General features: G+C 49.3%; 1 protein-coding gene across 1 annotated transcript in view; it reads right to left on the minus strand.

Moving 5' to 3' along the window:
* The window catches only part of SDK1 (sidekick cell adhesion molecule 1), a 793,009-nt gene extending 791,434 nt beyond the window's left edge, over positions 1-1,575 (minus strand). The window contains exon 1 of the mRNA XM_057750135.1: positions 1,326-1,575. Coding sequence (XP_057606118.1) covers positions 1,326-1,575 — 250 coding nt within the window. The remainder of the gene's footprint in view (positions 1-1,325) is intronic.
* Between the last annotated feature and the right edge of the window lie 17,441 nt (positions 1,576-19,016).

Raw genomic sequence — 19,016 nt, forward strand, 5'->3', positions numbered from 1 at the left:
ACATGTATAAATGTACAGGGCTTACTGCAAAGTGCAAGTCACTGTTTTAGAAAAAACAAAAAAGGAAAAATTAATAAACACCCTTTCTATCTTAAAGGTCATCCCTAAGTGATTTAGATTTCTTCATTTGAACCTGGCTTCTCTGGCAATCTACAGATGCCATTTTACAAAACGACTTAATAAGTGCTTTTCTACCAAAGTCAGTCATTAGGCAAAAAAGCACAAATAAGCGAAACGAAAATTTTCCAAGTAAAGGAGGAGAGTTAAATTAACCAGAAATATGGCAATTTGTTTCCATGTTGCAAAACATGAAAGCGGGCACTTATGAAAGCCTTCGGGAGAGGTTGGGGAGGACCACAGTGCAGATAGGTTAGGTTAACATTAAGAAAAGAGAAAAGAGCTGTCTGTTTTAAACATCGGATGATAGTTTTGAGTTCAGAGCTTTAAGATATGATTCCATTTAAATCATCATTCGTCGCTACACGCACATCACCTTCCTCGGACACTGAACACCGCCAATTTTAGTGCTCGCACCTGCCATCCACCTGGCTCCCTCCGTACCCTACGACGCTCAAGACCACCAAAGCCAATTCCCCTGAAGCTGCCCATGACGACGCAGGTACAGGGATCTTAAAAGACCGCAGCAAAAGGATGCGCGGAGCTAGTTACTTCCACCTTTTCGTTGCTTGCTTCCCCCTTTATTCTTTCCAGACAAGCAAACTTCAGCGAGCCAGGGATGCTCAGAGGCAGGGGCTACATGCCAAGTCTTTAAAAGAACGCAAATTTCAGGGACAGCTCGGCCCGGGAGAGATGCCACCTCCCTTTTCGAACGGTCATTCGGCACCGGCAGAGGGGCAGCATCTACTCCGAGACCAGCACCGTCTCAGCAGCAGCCCTGGGTTGGGGGTGGGGGGGGTGCAAAGCCGAGGCGAGAGGCTGCGGGCACCCAAAGTTCTGCTCCAGCAACTGCCGGGCTCCCCCTGGGGTCGGGCACCGGGCCTGAGGGATGCGGGGGCTGGGACAGCGGCTCCAGCGGACCTGCAGCTGGAACCCGGCGAGAGTCAGACACCATCCCGCCTGGGGGACCGGCGCGCTGAGGAGTGGCGGGCTCCCAACTTGGGGGTTCGGTGCCCGGCTCCGCTCAGGTCCAGCGCGCGGCGCTCGGGGCGCCTCCCCGCGTCCGCCCCGCGTCCGCCCCGCACCCAGCCCGCTCCCTGCCCGGCGCCCGGCCCGCGTCCACCCCGCTCCCCGCCCGGCGCCCGGCCCGCGTCCACCCCGCTCCCCGCCCGGCGCCCGGCCCGCGTCCACCCCGCGCCCACGCCTACCTTGAGCCAGCGCCCGGAGCAAGTGCAGCTGCAGCGCCACGAGCGCCCACCACCCGCGCCGCCGGCCCGCGCTCAACTTTGTCGCCGGCCGCCCGCCGCGCTCCCCCGCGTTCTCGCCGGGGCTGCCGGGCGCCGCGCGGGCTCCCCGGGGCCGCCGCCGCCCCTCGGGGCCGGGCAGCGATCCCCACGGCCGCCCCGGGCCCGCCGCGCCGCCGCCGCCGCCGGCAGCCAGCCGGGCGCCCCGGGCCATCCCGAGGAGCCGCCGCCCCCGGTCCCGGCCTCGGGCCCCGCAGGCGGGACGGCGGGCCGTGGCCTCCCCGCCGGGCGGCCGGACGCGGGGGGCGCCGGGCGCTGAGGGGCGCGGCGGGGTAGAAGTTGTCGGCGGGGAGACGCCTGTCACGCCGCGCCCGCGGCCGAAGCGCCTGGGCTGCGCCGCGTCTCTAGAAGGGTCCGGCGGGCGCTGAGGAGACGCCGCCGCCGCCGCCCCCGCCCGGCGCTGAGGAGAAAGTGCGCCCGCCCGCGCGCCGCCGCTCGCCCTCCGCCGCCGCCGCCGCGCCCCATTCACAGCCCGGCCGCACGCGCCGCCCGCCCGCGCCCGCCGCCGCCGCCGCTGATTGGCCGAGGGGAGGTGGCTCGCGGGCCCCCGAGTCCCGCCCCCACGCCCTCGCCTGTTTTCAAACTCGCCGCGCCCGCCCGCCTGGAATTTCGCGCCGGGCCCCGGGCTCGACTCCGGCGGCTTCCCGCGCCGGCTGCGCCCCCTAGGGACGCGCGGCGGGCACTGCAGGCCGGCGCAGGCTCTGCGAGCGCGCCCGGGGCGGCTCCCGCGGGGGCGGATCCGGGCTCGCCCAGCTCGGCGGTGCCCGCGCGCAGGTGGGCTCGCCCGTGAGGCCGAGGGGCGGGCGGGCGGGCGGGCGCGCAGGGGCGGGTGGGCGCGCCCCGCCTGGCGCCCCGGCTCCTCATGCCCCTCCCACGCGCGGGCTCCGGGTTCGCGTGGTTACGCGCCAAGTTGCGGGGACTGCAAAGGAGAGACACGCAGGATCGGGTCTTCAGTTTCCAGCAACAAAAGGCACCTGTGGGTGCAGACCTTCCGCCCGTCGAGAGGGGTGGACGCAGGCTTGGTAGGCGCGTCCAAGGTCATGGGTGGCCTGCGGGGAGCACAGCGCCGGCCGCTTCCCCCAGTGGGGTGGCCGGGCCCCCTAGGTGATGGGTCCGTTAGAGGAAGGGTCCCCTGGGGGAGGGTCCCCTGGGGGAGGGTCCCTGGAAGGAAGGGTCCACTAGGGGGAGGGTCCCCTGGGGGAGGGGCCCGTGGGGGAGGGTCCCTGCGAGGAAGGGTCCACTAGGGGGAGGATCTTCTATGGGGAGCATCTCCTGGTGGGAAGTCTCCTGGCGCCAGGGCCTGGGGCGCCCGCGAAGGGGGGTGGGCGCGGACGCGGGAGCTCAGCAGCATGTGGGAAGCATTAGCTGAGTTTACGGGGTGAGCTAAGCGCTCTGGGGGCTGGGAGGCCAGCATTTCTGTGGGAGGAGGGCCTGGAAGCTGACACACAGCCTGACGCCCGGGGCGGGTGATGACTGAGTGAGATCACGGACGTGGTGATGGCAGCGGGTCAGGCGTGCGCCTCGCTGGGCGCTGGCTCCCCAGGAAGCGCTGGCTCCCCAGGAAGCACCGGTTTATCGCTGCTCCGTTTATTGCCCCAGATGGGAGAGTGGACAGCCGGTCAGTGTGGCCCGAGGTTCCTGAGTGGGGGCTAGCTCCCGCTTCCAGAGCGCCTACTGTGTGCTACCCAACCTCTACTAAGTCTGAACAATGACCCCCTAAAGGAAAGATGAGGAGGCTGAAGACTGAGGACATCAGCCAGTTGGAAGAGATGGATTCTGAACTGGATCCGACCCCAGGGCCTGCCCTCTGCGCGCTTCCGGCATCGTGCAAGGAGGGCGGGAAAGGTGATGCGCAGCCCAAAGCCAGTGTGCTCTCTGAGGCCGTACTGCGCGGACTCCAGCAGCACAGCCGGGCCCTGTGGGCCAGTGGTGTCCTAAGGACACGTGGATGGGGACGGGGGGTGTCTTCATGTAGTTTCCATTGCGGCAGCGCTTGGCCTCTTCTAACTTGAAGGTTATATGAGAGTCCCGAGGGGAGACTGAGCCACGCCTACTGTGCGCTGAGCACTCCTGTGGGCCAGCCTGTGCGGTAGCATCACACGCATCCCCACCGCCCCGCGTGTGAGCGGTGCTGTCCCGAGTGCAGGTGGGGAAATAGGATCAAAGGGGTGAAGTGGCCTCACTGCTGAGCACCTCTGCTGTGCCCAGAGACGGGGGCAGCGGGGGCACCAGTGGAGCAGGTGAGGGTTTCCAGGTCTGAGCTCCACTCTTTCTTGTTGTGAAATCTGGGCAAATTGCTGACTCCATGTTCCTGTAAAAAGTTAGGAATAATTCCCATCTCACAGGGTTGTTGCGAAGGAGTGAGGTAATTCACACTCAATAAATGCTAGTTTCCCTTTCCTCACACCAACTTATGAAGCAAACCACGCTTGCTATGCCCACCCGTTAAGTCCAGTCCACATTTAACCTTTTCCTTTCATCTGGAAACACAGGCCCTTATTTTCCTTGTAAATGGCAACCCGTGACCATATACCCTTACAGCAAAGGCATGAACAGGACTCAGGCAGCTTCTTGATGTCGGGACACTCAAAAAATGCCCAGAGTCTCTTTGGCTGTGATTTATTTTGCAGTTCAGAGAAACCTTTATGGAAACTTGCTTGGAAATTGGAAAGCCAAGCCAGTATTCTGTAGGTTGTAGCAGAAGCCTTGAGATCACTGCTACTCCAAAAGGTCTGGAGACACCTCTGGGAAATTTTTTATTCCAGTATCATCCTGGGTAAGTGAGGCTCTAATGGTGTCTCATTTTACAGTTGAAGGAACCAAGCCAGGGGAGTTTAATAGACGCAAAGGAGCCGTGATAAAGCCAGAGCAGGAATCCAGCTCTCCTGAGTCCAGTTCTAAGACTTTTTCCACACCAGACGGTGCTGCCTCTTACATGACGCATTAGGTTAATGTCTTAGGGGGGACGTTTAGACTGTATGTATTCTTTCTCAAAAAAAATAATACAGAGAAATCCCTTTATAATGCTGAGGAGAGGAGGTAGCCAGCACAGAGCTGGAATATTTCTGCCTAAAAGGACCAATTAATTCTCAGTTTAATTCTATCCAGCCCATCGAGAAGGTCTCAAGAAGTGACCATTTCGTACATGTTTAAAAAATCTTTAGCTACATATTCCAAAGGGCCATGAGATGGATGCATGTTACTCCATGCAGCACAGTTATTTTTCTTTAAACAGTGAGCTATGGCTCTTTCCTATTTTCCAGAACAGGAAGTTAGGGTTTGCCCTGGTTGCTTAGAGAAAGGGTTTTCAAAACAAAAGATAACTTAAGTGGAGTTAGGACTGTTCACTGAGACCACTGATGTTTTCCACCTGTTGCCATAAATGAAAGTTCCTCCAGGTGTGGTCCATAGGCCATCCCTCACCTGGGAGCTAGTGAGAACGGCAGACTCTCAGTCCCTTCTTGGACCTACTGCATCAGAATCTACAGTTTAACAAGATCTCCAAGTGATTCACATATAAATTCACGTCTGAGACGCACTCCGTGTCTCTTGGGAATTTAATAGCCATGATGAATGCAGCTCTCCCCATCTTCCTCACCACATTCCTCCATTATTTCATTCTGTCCTCTCTCTTCCCTCTTCTTTTGCCCATAATGCGCCATGAGATGAGGGAAGTTTTTTTAATGAGAGAATTATAATTTTACTTTTTATCTTAAAAGGAAAACATGCGTCTTCCTAGAACATTAATAGACTCAACTGTATACAAATTAAAAACCAAACACACTCTCCTGGCACTGGCACCATGAAAAAAAGTCAAGAGAAACAAGCAACAAACTCTATACAAATAGCTTTTATAAGTCAGTACAAAAAACAGATGAACAATTTCTAATATAAAGATGGGCAAAGCACATGAACAGGCAAGTCTGGGAGAAATACAAAGGGAAAACCAATATTTGAAGAGTGCCCAAAGAAATTGATCCAAGAAATGAAAAATTAAATAATAGGGCTTATAAAAATGTTAAAGGACTGATAATGCAAGCGTGAGTGAAGGTATGTGGAAACGGGTACTCATATTATGGGTGGAAATATCAATTAAACAGCCTTTCTGGAAGAAAACTTGCAATCTGTAGCTAACCTTTAAATAAGAATTGTCCTTAGTCTAGACATTACACCTCACAAATGCACAAATGTGTGTTTAAGGTTGTCCATTGCAGCATTGCTAGTAATAGCAAAACTGGAAAGCAACCTAATCACCCATCCAGCAAGATTAAGTACAATATGATGCACCCACACAATAAAATCCCTCGTGACTGTGAAAAGAATGAAGAAGTGTGGATGCAGAAATGTCCACAATATTTAGTTGTGTTCTCTTATAAGGTTATACAACAAGTAAAAATAGAATAATCCCTTCTATGTTCATTTCATTTTCTTTCTAAAAGGATGGATGCCAAACTTTAATGTTTCCTTTAGTGGATATGGAATTATATGATTTTCTCTACTTTAAAAATTTTCAAATGTGAATGTGTATTTCACAATAAATAAAGAGCTTATTTTTAAAAAGCAGATGGTGAGGAGCCCAAGTCATTTCTTACCTATCACTCATTAAGAAATGTCCCTCATGGGTTCTTAGTGGCTCTTCTGAGAAAAATATTCCCCGATCCCATTAGAGGCTAAGCTACAGCATGAACTTCCCTGCACAGGGATGTCTTGCCCGTCCACATGTAAATGAAGGCAACGATCGAGGGGATTCCTTACATCTGGTTTCTTTGGTCCTCTGATAGATGTCGAAGTCGCCCCTCTGAATGCCTTAGTGTCACTGGAAAATCCCCACCACCTGCTTATCCTACCCTCACCCTCACCTTTGTTCTGTTGCCTAGCAACCCATTAACAAGCCACCAGGTGCTGCCTTTGATCCCTAAACAAAGGTGTGCTTTGGTTACCTTAGAGCCTACCCAATTTCCTGAGAATCTTCAGAGACTAAACTCTCTCATGAAATGCTCTTATTAAGGAAGCTGCAAAGAAGAGAGGGGCCAGAAATTTAGCAAGCCTCCAAAAACTGGTACCAGCCTTCTTTAAGAGTAATTGTCCTTCACCTTTCAGACTGCTTTACCTTATATAAAGCAGAAGTTCTTAATGTGTGGTCCCAGACCAGCATCGCTATCATCACCTGGTTGGAAATGCAAATTCTGGGGCATCGCTGGAAAACTACAGAATCAAACTTCAATCAGAATCTCTGGGGGTGAGCCCAGCAGGCTGTGGTTTCACAAGCCCTCCAGGTGATTCTGGTGCATGCTCAAGTTGGAGACCCACTGAAAAGTAATTCCTTCCATTCTTACTTCTCAACAAGTGTTTGTTAAATTCCCCATGGGCGCTAGCCCCGGTGCTAGGCAAGAGAGAAACAAACAATTACAGTAATTGTATGATACGTGAAAGCACTTCAGGGAACATCTGAGAAAAGGTCTCACCGCCTTGGGGAATCAGGGGAAGTTTTCCAGGGGAAGTCAAGTCTAAGTGTAGACCTGAAGGATAAGTGGGAATTGAATCAACAGCCAGGAGGAGAAGGAAGGGCTTTCCAGGCAGAGCGAGCACCACATGCAGAAGCCCAGAATGTGAACTTCAGCATGAGAAAAACAAACATCTACCGGAGGTTTCTACCAGGCAGCTACATAATCAGATACATTTTAAGAAACATCATTCAGGCGGTGGGTTGGATTGAAGTGGGGCAAGACTGGAAGCCAGGAGACCTACCAGGAGACCACTGCAGCAATTGAAATGGGAAGTAACGGTGACAGCTGGGATGGGAGAGAAGAGGCAAATTAAGGAGCTGTTTAGAAGGCAGGATCCATACATGAGAAACAGAGGTGTCAAAGATGACACCTGTTTTCTGGCTTGGGCAGCTAGAAAAACAGCCTTTTGTTTCCTAAGAGGGCGAACACAGGTGGAGGAACAGAATTGGAGGGATGAAGGAGGGAGAAACACCTGGTTCAATTTTGAATCAGACCTGAGATGTCTGTGGGACATCTTCACACAGATATGATCACTAGACATGTGGATTTGGGGGGGGGGTAAAACTGAGAAGCAGGGAACAGAGGTGGGGGAAAGGTAGGAGAGGATGGTGGTGTCCTGGTGATGGTAACAGATGACTTCTGGGAATGGGCAAGATGACAGAGTGTGCAGAAGCTCAGGACTGAAAAGTGACCCCTGGATTTAGTGACAAAGATGTTCTCCCAGACCTGTGACAGCAGTTTCATTGGGAGCCCGAGCCAGCACCAGGTGGTAGAGGAGTGAGTGGGAGATGGAGGTGACATTTTCAAGAGGTTTAGTGTGAAGGTGAGGGCAGAAGATGGCAAGAAGAAGATTTGGGCTTGAGGGAAGTTTCTTTTCTGTAGAAAGGGAGACCCAGGGGAAGGCGTGGTAATCAGTAGCTCAGGGTCCTGAGGACCCCTGGGAATATCCTGTCTAGTGAAGGTTTGATCTTATACAGGGAAGGGCCATGCAGTCCACTGCAAAGGGAGGCTGGGGAGAGGGGTGGTGGGCACAGCTTCATTGGTAAGTGGTTGGAGAAAGTTAAGGAAGATGTGGTTGATATTTTCTTTCTCTCTCTCATCACTGTCTTCAACAGGGGACCTAGTTATTTTAGGGATAGAGAGAGGAGAGGAATTGGCAGACTTTGAGACTAGAGTGTAGAAGTTTTGAGATATTTACTTTGGAGAAAGGGAGAGACTTTAGCAACAGTTTCAATAGACATCTCTCCACCTGGTTTTCACATAAGCACTATATTTAATCCTCACAACAATCCCTGTGTGATAGGAAATGTGTTTCTTTACTTTACTGAGGCTCAGTAAACTTAAATCATTTGCCCGGGGTAACCCAGCCATGAGCGGTAGATCTGGGATTTGAACCTACGTCCTGATGCTGTCTCCTGCTTTGGGGTCAGGCAGGACAAATACTGTACAGACAGCATCATGAAAACTGATCAGAGGGGACCCTAAAGGGCATCTTGTTTAAAAGAGGGAGTTTTACGTCAAATAAAAGTAAGCTCTTGAATCCCTCTGGGAACAAGGCACGGAAGTGATGGACTCTCAGAGTTGAAAGGGAGAGTTGGAACTGATCTCAACACCTATTAAGTCCAGTTGTCTGCCCAAGGCACTCAGCTCCACTCTGTCAACCTCCAAGATCATTTCATTTGGTGGAAGCTCTGGTTACTACCAAGGTCTCACTGACACTGAATTGTAATCAGTTTTTCTGCGACGTCCATCCACTGGTCCTCATTCTGCACTCAGGGAGCTATATGTACGTGTCACCGCTTTCTCCCCTCCATGCCCCCAAATGTGTGTGGTTCACATACACAATAAACATATGCTAAAGAGCAATGAGTGGAAGGAGCTCTGGACTGAACACTGTGAAGGCTGGATTTTAGTCTAGGTCCATCACTTACCAGAGGAATAATTTTGAATATGCCATGGTTTCTCTTTTGGCTTGAGTGTCCTCATTCCAAAATGTGGTATAAAAAAAATCACTTGACTCTGCTCACAAGTTCTGCGGGTCAGGAAGTTAATCAGGGTACAGCTGGGAAATGGCCGGGGACCGGAATCACCTAGGAGTTCTTCACTCCACGTCTGGTGCCTGAGTTGGAATTACCTGCAGGCTGGGCTGGACTGGGACTGTTAACCAGACTGCATACGTGTGGCTCCTCCGTAAGACTTGGGCTTCCTCACAACGTGGTGGCTGGGCTCCCAGAAGGAGCATCTGAGAGCAAGTGCCTGGAAGCTGCAAGACCTCTTAGGGCCTAGCCTTGAAATGCACGCAGCATCACTTCCCCTGCAGTCTATCAGCCGAGATTCACTAAGGCCAATACAGATTCAAGAGGAGGGGGAATTAGCTGCTACTTCTTGACCGGGGGGAAGAAAAGTCACATTGCAGGAGAGCAGGCAAGATAGGAAATACTGTTGTAACCATTTTGGAAAATACAGTCTGCCAGAGATAATCCCTGAGGACTCTGGGAGGTGCTTGGAGGAAGGGTACTTTGCAGGGCCAGAAGTCCTGCCTTAGAAAGCTGTGATTCAGCTTAGAAACACACAGCCCTCCGTGTCACCACTCCTTCTACGTCTAGGTATTACGTGTCCCCTCCCCAAAATTCATACGTGAAGCCCTAACATCCAGTACCTTAGAATGTGACTGTATTTGGAAATAAATCTTTTAAAGAGGTAATTAGGTTAAAATGAGGTCATTAGGGTGGGCCCTGATCCAATCGGACTGGTGTCCTTATAAGATGTGGAAATTTGGACACACACAGAGACACCAGGGATGCACACACAGAGGGAAGACCATGTAAAGAGGGAGCGACCGGGCAGCTGTCAGCAAGCAGAGGAGAGAGGCTTCTGAAGGAATCTGCCAACACCATCATCGTGGACTTCTGGCCTCCGGAACTGTGAGAAGATTAAATGCTGTTGTCCAAGCCACCCAATCTGGTGTTTTGTCCCGGCAGCCCTAACAGACTGGTACAGTGAGGGACTAGGACTCATGGATTCGGTCAGTCTTGCTTCAGGGACAGCGTTGCCCACTTGTGCTTCTCAGCATCTCAGCCTCAACTGGGGCATCTATTATGCGTTTTCCCCTTTCACTCCCCTGTGTTCTATTCAATTAGGCAGCGAAGCTGAGAGTCGATCAACTCCATCATTCTGAAAAGTTATTAAGTGAAAGAGTTACATGACTGCAGGGTCACATCGAGATCATGGAAAGTACTTTGGTGATACATGTATACGAAAAGCCTTGAGAGAGTTCACATTCTATGGCCCAAGATTACATTCCAATAAACATATCTTTAAAATAATTGAAAAATGCAAAAATTCATGCACAAAGAATGCTTATCTTGGCATTGTTTGTAATAGGAAAAGAAATCAGAAGCAACCTAAATGTCTAAAAGTAGAAATTATTACACATTATAGTTTATCTACTTCGTGGGATACTATGAAATTATTAAATCTATATTTTCAAAGAATATTTAATGACTTGGGAAAATGGTCAGGATAAGTGGGGGAAGTTGTTTATGCCATTTTTCTTTTTGAAAAAAATGGAATACATGTGTATACTTTGGATGGATAGCTGTAAAAATAGGTAACTATTAAAAAACAATTGGAAGAAAATGCACCGAAATATAAATGGTGGTCATTCCTGTATAAGATTATAGGTGTCTTTTTCATTAAAAATTCTAAGAATTCTAGACTGAATACATTTCACTTTATAATAAATAATAAGTAAACTAAAATAAGCTATGTTTTAATGTGGAGATGGTACCAGCAGCTCTCTCCACCCACATGAGGAGCAAACAGCATTTGTTCCATTCATACTGGGAGATGTTTGGAATTTTTTTGTAATGCTGCTTCTTCCTTCCACTGCATCTTTTCTCTTTTCTCTACCTTCTTTTCCTCTCAGAAACCATTACAACTGAGTCAGCCTCCTGGCCCGGCCCAGTTGGCTTCATTCCGGGGCCAATAGTGGCACCAAAGAACATTTGTTGGTAGGACCAAGAATCACAAAATTTGAGAGCTGGAAGCGGCCTCAGAAACCGTCTCGTCCAACACGGTTATTTATCCTGTTGTCAGCTGGAAAAGCAGGAAATGTGCAGCAGAACACCCCAGCTTGCCATAATAAGCCATTATGAGTCTCTCAGCCATGAAGTTGTCTGAATCATTTTCAAAGCTGTTTGTATTTTCAAGTGTGCCATTTCCATAAATCTGCTACCCACTGGGGGAAGCACAGGCTGGGGAGGACATGGTTTCACAGCAACACGTGTGAGACCAGGCTCCAGGCTGCTCTGGGGGCCTGCGAGCGCCGTGGGGAGTCTGCAACACGTGGTGGTGGTCCTGGGCTGATGTGCGGTCGACACGGTGTGCAGAGAGCGGGACGAGCTGGCCAGAGCTGGGTCAGCCTGGCCACGGCTGGAGCAATGTGCTCATTTCTTGGTCGTGCAGCTGAAGAGGAATGACCACAAGCTACAGCCATAATCCCAGGTGAACAGGTTGGCAGAACAAAGGATAGGTAAACTAAAATGGGGACTTGATGTGGACTTGAGGTGGATCTGGTGGCTATTTTTAAATATCCAACTGTGCGGACGAGTTATTAGACTCAATCTCAGCACCAGTTGGGAGGCCCTATCCAGTGGTTAGTCGAAATTCAGTTAAGGGAGCTGAATTTCTAGCAACTGGAGCTTTCCCCACACAGAATAAGCTGCCTTGAGAGGTAGTGAGTTCCCTGTTGGTGGAGCAAGTAAAGACCAAGCAGCTGGGTTTCAGGAATGTGAGAGAGAAGGAAAAGCGGCAGATAGAGGGTTGGATTCAGCAAGAGTGAAGACTCCTATCAACTTCCCCTTCCAACTCTGGGATTCTGTCTCTTTTATTTTACTTTTGAACACTGTGTCTCATCCACAAAAAGACGTGGACACAAATGTTTACGGCAATTTTGTGCAAAATAGACCCAAACTAGAAGCAACTCAAATGTCCTCAATACCTAAATGGATGAGCAAACTATACCGTGGCCCACAATGAAATACTATACAGCAATGAAAAAGATGCAACTACTGACACAGGCAACGACACGAATGAATCCCAAAAACACACAGCTGGGGAAAGGAAGCCAGGCCCCAAAATGCACTTACTAGGCTCTGGAACAGGCAAACTAGTCCACAATGATAGAAAGCAGATTGGTTACATAGTTGTATACATTTGTGAAAACTCACTGAAGTGTGCCATCACAATAGGTGTATTTAATTATATGCAAATTTTACCAAAACAAATGAATTTTTAAAAATAGGATGCTTCGTTAGCCAGAAAGATTTAAGGCAGCTTTCTTTTATGTGAAAAAATATTCTAAAGTTTTTCTTAAACATCAAGGGTTGCCTCCTCTTTCCAACATTCTGTGACTTGGTGAGCAGGGCCCTGGTTCCCCTTCTCTATACCTTTCAAGGATTTTGACGTGTTACTGGTGTCCACTCTAACCGTCATCTTTCCCACTGGAGGACCTGCCTCCCTACTTCAGGCCCTCCCTCTGCAGGGTCATCGTGGCTGGCTTGGGACCTTTCCCATCTCCATGTGTCTGTCTTCAGATACCTACAGTAGGTCTGCTCTCCATTTGTGCATCCCATAAATCGTTATTGAGCACTTACTACTACATAAAACATTTCTCACTTTTGAGGAGCTCACCTTGCAAGCGGCCAACATTCAGCAGATCATCTTAACACGCTTTCAACAGGGGTCTGAGCAGAAAGTGGAGTGAACACAGAGGAGGCAAGATGAACTCTGAGCAGTGACAGCTGGACCCACAGTCAGGGGGGGTCTCAAGGCATTTGTCATTATTAAAAGGTACCAGGAACTCACAAGATGGTGGTACACTCTGTGGAGGGCAACACAACATTCAAGAGCATGGAGTGGACTTCCCTGGTGGCGCAGTGGTTAAGAATCCGCCTGCCAATGCAGAGGGACACGGGTTTGAGCCCTGGTCCAGGAAGATCCCACATGCCTCAGAGCAACTAAGACCGTACGCCACAACTACTGAGCCCACATGCCACAACTAGGAAGCCCTCGAGCCTAGAACCCATGCTCAAGAAGAGAAGCCTGAGCACCGCAATAAAGAGTAGCCCCCGCTCGCCACAACTAGAGAAAGCCAGCATGCAGCAACGAAGACCCAACACAGCCAAAAATAAAATTAATTAATTAACTTTAAAAAAAAAGCATGGAGTTATGAAAGGGGAACAAGGAAAGTTAAAAGGAGCCCCCAGCAAAGGAGGGTAGGGGATGGGAAGAGAACGATGGAAGATGAGGTGTTTCATGAAGCAGTGGGATAACGCACTGTGTCCTTTAATGACCTGATGCCCTTCCTGGGAAGATCTGGTGTTCTGCTTGTGTCTTGCCTGATGTGTGCCAGAAATAGTGCACAGTGCCTCCCCGGCCGTTTCCCCGGGACCTGGCTGACAGCTCCAAGTTACTTTTCCCCAGATGCATGACCAGGGTTTGCCCCAGTGACACTCATTTGCCACTTCCCTGCCCACGCACTCAGCCCTGAAGACCTCCCACCGTTCATCTCCATTGGCCTGACATTCTACCATCCAGGAAGGTCCAAGGTCACGTGCTGAGTTGCTGACTTCACTGGGCACGTCTTCTTCCAGATTGTTTGCAAAAACATCACAAGGGACCACTTCCAGGGCTCCTCGCCGGGGTCCCGGCAGTTGACACTGTTCCTGCCAGGGTTGCTTCTTCATTACTGTTCTTTCCGCCCTGTCTCCAAGTCACTTTCTCATCCATTTAAAAAAAACCCACACTGCCCACCCCATCCTATGCTAACTAAAGGTTTAAAAATAGATTTCGGTGCAGAACCTTGTCAAGGGCTCTTTGAAAATCTAAAATATTATTTCTGTGCATTTCCTTTCTACTCGTTTACTCCCTAACAGAGATGTCATCGGCTCGATTTCCTACATCAAAATGATGATGCTTTTCTCTAAGAATCTTTCATTTCCTTTGATTGGTGTTCAAAGATCATTACTATTTATAAGTGAGACACCAGCTTGCCCAGAGCAGAAGTGACATTCCCTTGGCCGTTCTCAAAGTCCTGGCTAGAAGACCACCCCCTACCTTGACACGTTAACAAACATCCCTTACCCCCGCCCTACAGATCCAGAGGGTTCTCAATCTGAAGATGGTCAAAGAGATCTAGGCAAGTCATTTGCAAACTCTTTTTTAATTGAGGAAGTTTGTGCAACACAGTCTTAGGTGGAAATTTATTCATTCAATAAATAATCATTTTAGTGCCTTCTCTGTGCCATGCCCTTTCCTGCGTCCTTGGAATATATCAAGGAACCCAGCAAAGTTCTGGTCTATGGAGCTGACACGCTGTCGGGTAGAGAGGAGAGGAGAGCAGAGAACACAGGACGCATAATAAATTACATCGTGTGTCCAAGGGTAACAAGTGGGATGGGGGGGAAGGTGGAACCGAGAAGATGGGGTCTCCCCACTGAAGATGGCATTTCAGCAAAGACCTCAGAGAGGCAGGGACTGAGCTGCGGGGATTATCTGGGGAAATTGTTCCAGGCAGAGGGAACGGCTATAAAGAGGGAGCCTGCCTGGAGGGTTCCAGGAGCAGCAGAGAGGCCAGTTTGGTGGAAGCGAGTGAGCGGGGGCAAGGTCAGCTGGTCCATGGGGGGTGGCAAGGGGGCTTCAAGGCCACAAGAACCGTGGCCTTGGGGAGTCATGGCAGTGCTTTGAGCCAGAGAGTGCCATGACTGGAATGTTTGCAAAGGTTACTCTGTAAACTAGATAATAAGGAAGCCACTCTGTTTGAGGGGAAGAGGAAGAAAAGACCTCTCAGTGGGGTGATCCCCAGCTCCTGGTGATCTGCAAAGCCCTTATTGGTTCCATTCCTTATATTACTGCTCTTAAAATATGCATTTTTCTATTACTTAGGTATGGCAAGGCTAACAGATCCCGAGATGACTGCTGCTGGAGGGAAAGTTTTTTATGCTCACAGCTCCCAAGAGGAGAGGCACACCACACCCAAGGTGTGGGGGAGGGGACACAGGGAAGCACCAGAACCAGTCAGGAGGCCGAGGGAGAAGGGGAGATGTGAGCAGAGGCCTTTACTGTTCTTTTCTAGGAAAGAAACAGGTGAGGCAGGGTGGGCAGGCTTAGAATTGGCCGGTTTGGATCGTAGCAGCAGGTTCTGGGGCACGGGGCCCGTCCCCGGTTGTCTGGTACCTGCCCTGGGTGATGAGGGCAGGGGGACAGTGGCAGAGAGCATGGAGCCCCTTGGAGGAGGGGGTGGTCTCTGGTCTGGCTGGTTTGCACCTGAAAGGCATGCTTACAGGTGGGTTGTTTACCAGCTCTAGGAACTGGTTAACCTTAGGAGAGCAGTCCCTCCAGGGTCTGCAAGGTCCTGAGATAGCAAAGCATCAAAAATACAGAATAAAAAGATATCTTTAATACACATGGTTCTTATTAGTATCGCTCAGGGAGCTTTAGAAACACAGTGACACCAGGCCAACTGAGTCAGACTTTGGGGGAAACTGGTGAGTCAGCTGTGAACCAGCACCTCACACCAACTCCTCAGACGCGCATGGAGAAAAGCAGTGGAGGAGGCCCTGGCCTGGCCGCCCCTTGGCTGGGAGATCTGGGCCAGGGCTCTGTCCCTCCATGAGCCTTGGTTTCCTCCTCTAGGAAATGAGGAATCCGTTTCATGCTTCACGGTTGATGAGAGGCTACATCTTGTCAAAATGCTCTGTAATTACAACGAGCTCTATAAATATTGTTGTTTTGCTGATTTCTTATCCCGAGAGCTTTCGAGTTCATTTCAGAAGCAGGACTCTGGGTGATGTTTTCATCTCTCTTCTTGTGCCACTTATTTTTCTCTGTCTGGTCTGATTATCACTTGTGTACCTTGGTCCTCCTTCCCTAAGATACTGGGAGCTCCTTAAGAGCAATCAGTGCTCTTTCATCTTTTTTCCTTGGTTCCTCACAGGTTCCTGGAATGCTGGCTCCCAAGAGTTTGGTGAATGAAAGCAAGGGGCCTTGGTCAGTAGCAGGTCAATTAATACAGGTTGTATTGAATCCTTCCCCGTTCTTTCCCAGGCCCTGAGCCCAGAAAAGTCCCCTGCAAACACTCCCTTTGCTTAACGATGGCGTTTGAAGACTTAAAAGGCCAGGGAGGTCTTTCTGAATTGTTAGCCTGTTGATGTCTAAGGGAAAATAGCTTGTTCCTTCTGAATGACTGTCCAGTTAACAAGGGGTTATGATTACAGCAATAGGGATGTTACTTTTATTCAACAGACACTTGTTGAGTTCCAACCATGCACCAGACACAATTTGAGGGTTAGGGTTAGGGAATAAGACACAGACCCTGCCCTCAAGGAACTTACAGTTTAAAGTAGGATACACACAGAGAAACAATTATAATACAAATGATTCTCGTGCCATCACAGCTCAACTAATATCGGTTCTATTATATGAGTTTTAAAAGGTTCACCATTTCTTTCACTGGATTTTCCAAACTTAAAATGGGAAGAAGCCATTTTAAGTGATAAAGATTGATGAGGCTTCAGAAGCCAGGAGGAAACCCTCGTAGCCTTCTTAAAAAGAATAAACGGCACAGACAGAAGCTGACCCATTGAAAGGGACATTATATACAGGCAGAGAGCAGACAAAGAAAGAAAGCCGGATTATACAGCCCAACGCCAGGAGCTCATACGGACCCTTGGCAGCAAACGGAGATCCTAACGTAGCTGGCATCTCGGAGCCCCAGGGGCAGGGAAACAACTGATGAGATGGGCCTCTAGGCCAAAACCAATACGAGAAGGAGAGAGACAGCAGATGGAAGGAGAAGAGCTGCTTGGAGAAGGATGATGCAGATAGCAGCAGGGCCCCTGGACTCACCAGGCAAAGGATGTCCTAGGGGGTCCGGGTGAGTGGGAATTCCACGTCACGGCAAAGAAAACGTTTTGGGACGCTCACCACCCACACCCTGCCATGCCCCGGATGCAGATAGCCAAGATTAGGGAGAAACATTGACACATTGACACTATTAGCCAAGAGGCCAATGTAGACTTGGCATTGATGGAAACCTCTCGTTACCCTGCATAGGTAGGCCAAATATCTTATTGAACAGAAAGTAAAGGTCAAGTGTCTCTGAAGGTCAGTGGCTTGTTTTTTGTTTTTTTGTTTTTTTGGAAAAAAATTCAAACTTAGAGCAAAGTTGAAAAATTAGTACCATGAACATACAGGTAGCTTTCTGCTAGATTTACCTGCATTAACTCTCTCTTTCCCTTTCCTCCCCTCCTTCTCTCTCTCTTTTCCTCTCTCTCTCCCTCCCACATCATCTCTGTCTCTCTCCTTGAGGAACCATTCCTATCACCCCCCCCCATTACTTCCCCATGCATCTCTTAAAAATAAAGACATTCTCCTCCTCTTTTTACATGGAGTATCTCATTTAATCCTCCCCACCACCCTGTACAGGAGGTATTCCTGTCCATGTTTTACTGGTAATAGCCATAATGCCAATTCACACCTGTAAGAACTAACATTAATTCAGTTACCTAATACCTTTCCCCATTTGTTCCCTGAATGTTTTCTGTAGCAGGTTTGTTTCACCTGCCCCTGGACCCAATCAGGGTTAGCCTATGGTACGTGGCTGTTCTGTCTCCCCAGACTCTTTCAGTCTAGAATAGTCCCCCCTTCTTTTTCCTTGTTTGTTTCTCATGACATAAACTTTGTGGAAGAGCTCAGGCCAGTTGTCCTTTAGAACTTTCTGGACTTGCTGATTGCTTCCTCATGATGACATGCAGGTTAAACGCTTTGACAAGGACATAGATGATATGGGTATCTCAGTGCATCTTGTTGGGGGCACACGACATCAAGCTGTCCTACTGCTGGTGATGCAAAGTTTGACCACTTGGCTAAAGTGATGCAAAAATCAAGTTTTTATAAGGGATGATGGGCTGACTGGCTCTTTTCTGGCACAGGTGGGTTAGGACTCTGGCCTTGATAAAAATGACCAGGCTGGGAAGTCATGGAGGAAAGGCACCAAAAAAATAGACTAATAGGAATAATAATAATAGCAGCAATTAACCACTGAGTACACTGCCTATAAGGCGAATGGCTACTGTTTTACATGGAGCATCTCATTTAACCCTCATAACTACCCTGTACAGTAGATGCCACTGTCCATGTTTTACTGATGAGGCTCAGAGAGGGACAGTGATTTGCCCAAGGTCACACAGTCAGTTAGTGGTAGAGTCAGGGTTCAAACACCAGGCATCTGACTATGAATCCACATTTTAGCCATCAGGTTAGACTTCCTAATCATAGAACAAATTCATTTTCTGGGAGAAAGAGGGGGGAAGCACATACCCAAGAATTAGCCTGCCTACTTACCTACTCCTTTTAGAAAGATGATATCGATAATACAGTCAAAAGTGGGCTTTAGGAAAGCATGAAGGGAGCATTAAAAAGAATGAGCAACTCTATAAAAGCCAGAGCATCATCTTAAGCCAACTTACTGGATGAAAAATATCTCATTACAGGAAAACATACAATCAGAGCTGATTGATTTGCTTTTGTCAAGTCACTTTTATCTCTTCAAGGCTCAGTTTTCTCATTTTCAAAATGGGCTAGTATATCCTAGAGCAGAGGCTGATTCAGGTCTTAGTGGATTTGAAGCTTATTCAACCTGGAATAAGAAAAAGAAAAGATTATCAATAAAATCAGGAACAAAAGTGAATATTTAGAATGAGAAAAAAATCATCACAAATTAGCACATTTGAAAAACTTGACAAATACCACACATAGCACAAAACCCAAGCCTTGGAGAGAAGCCCAAACAAGCGAGGGCTCTTGAAGGCTGAGTTTCATCAATAACCCATTTCTCCCTGTGATATCCATGAGCCAGACTTTCAGAATGTATCCCAAATCTGCCTACTCTCACCACCCGCCGCACCACCTTGAGCAAGGCTCCCTCATCCCCCACCCGGACTGCTATAGCTGGTCTCCCAGCTTCCATTCTAGACCCTTTACAAGTCTGCTCTTCACGTGGCTTCCAGAAAGATCCTTCTGAAAG

This window comes from Hippopotamus amphibius, chromosome 9 (assembly GCF_030028045.1).
Source record: "Hippopotamus amphibius kiboko isolate mHipAmp2 chromosome 9, mHipAmp2.hap2, whole genome shotgun sequence".
Taxonomy (NCBI): Eukaryota; Metazoa; Chordata; class Mammalia; order Artiodactyla; family Hippopotamidae; genus Hippopotamus; species Hippopotamus amphibius.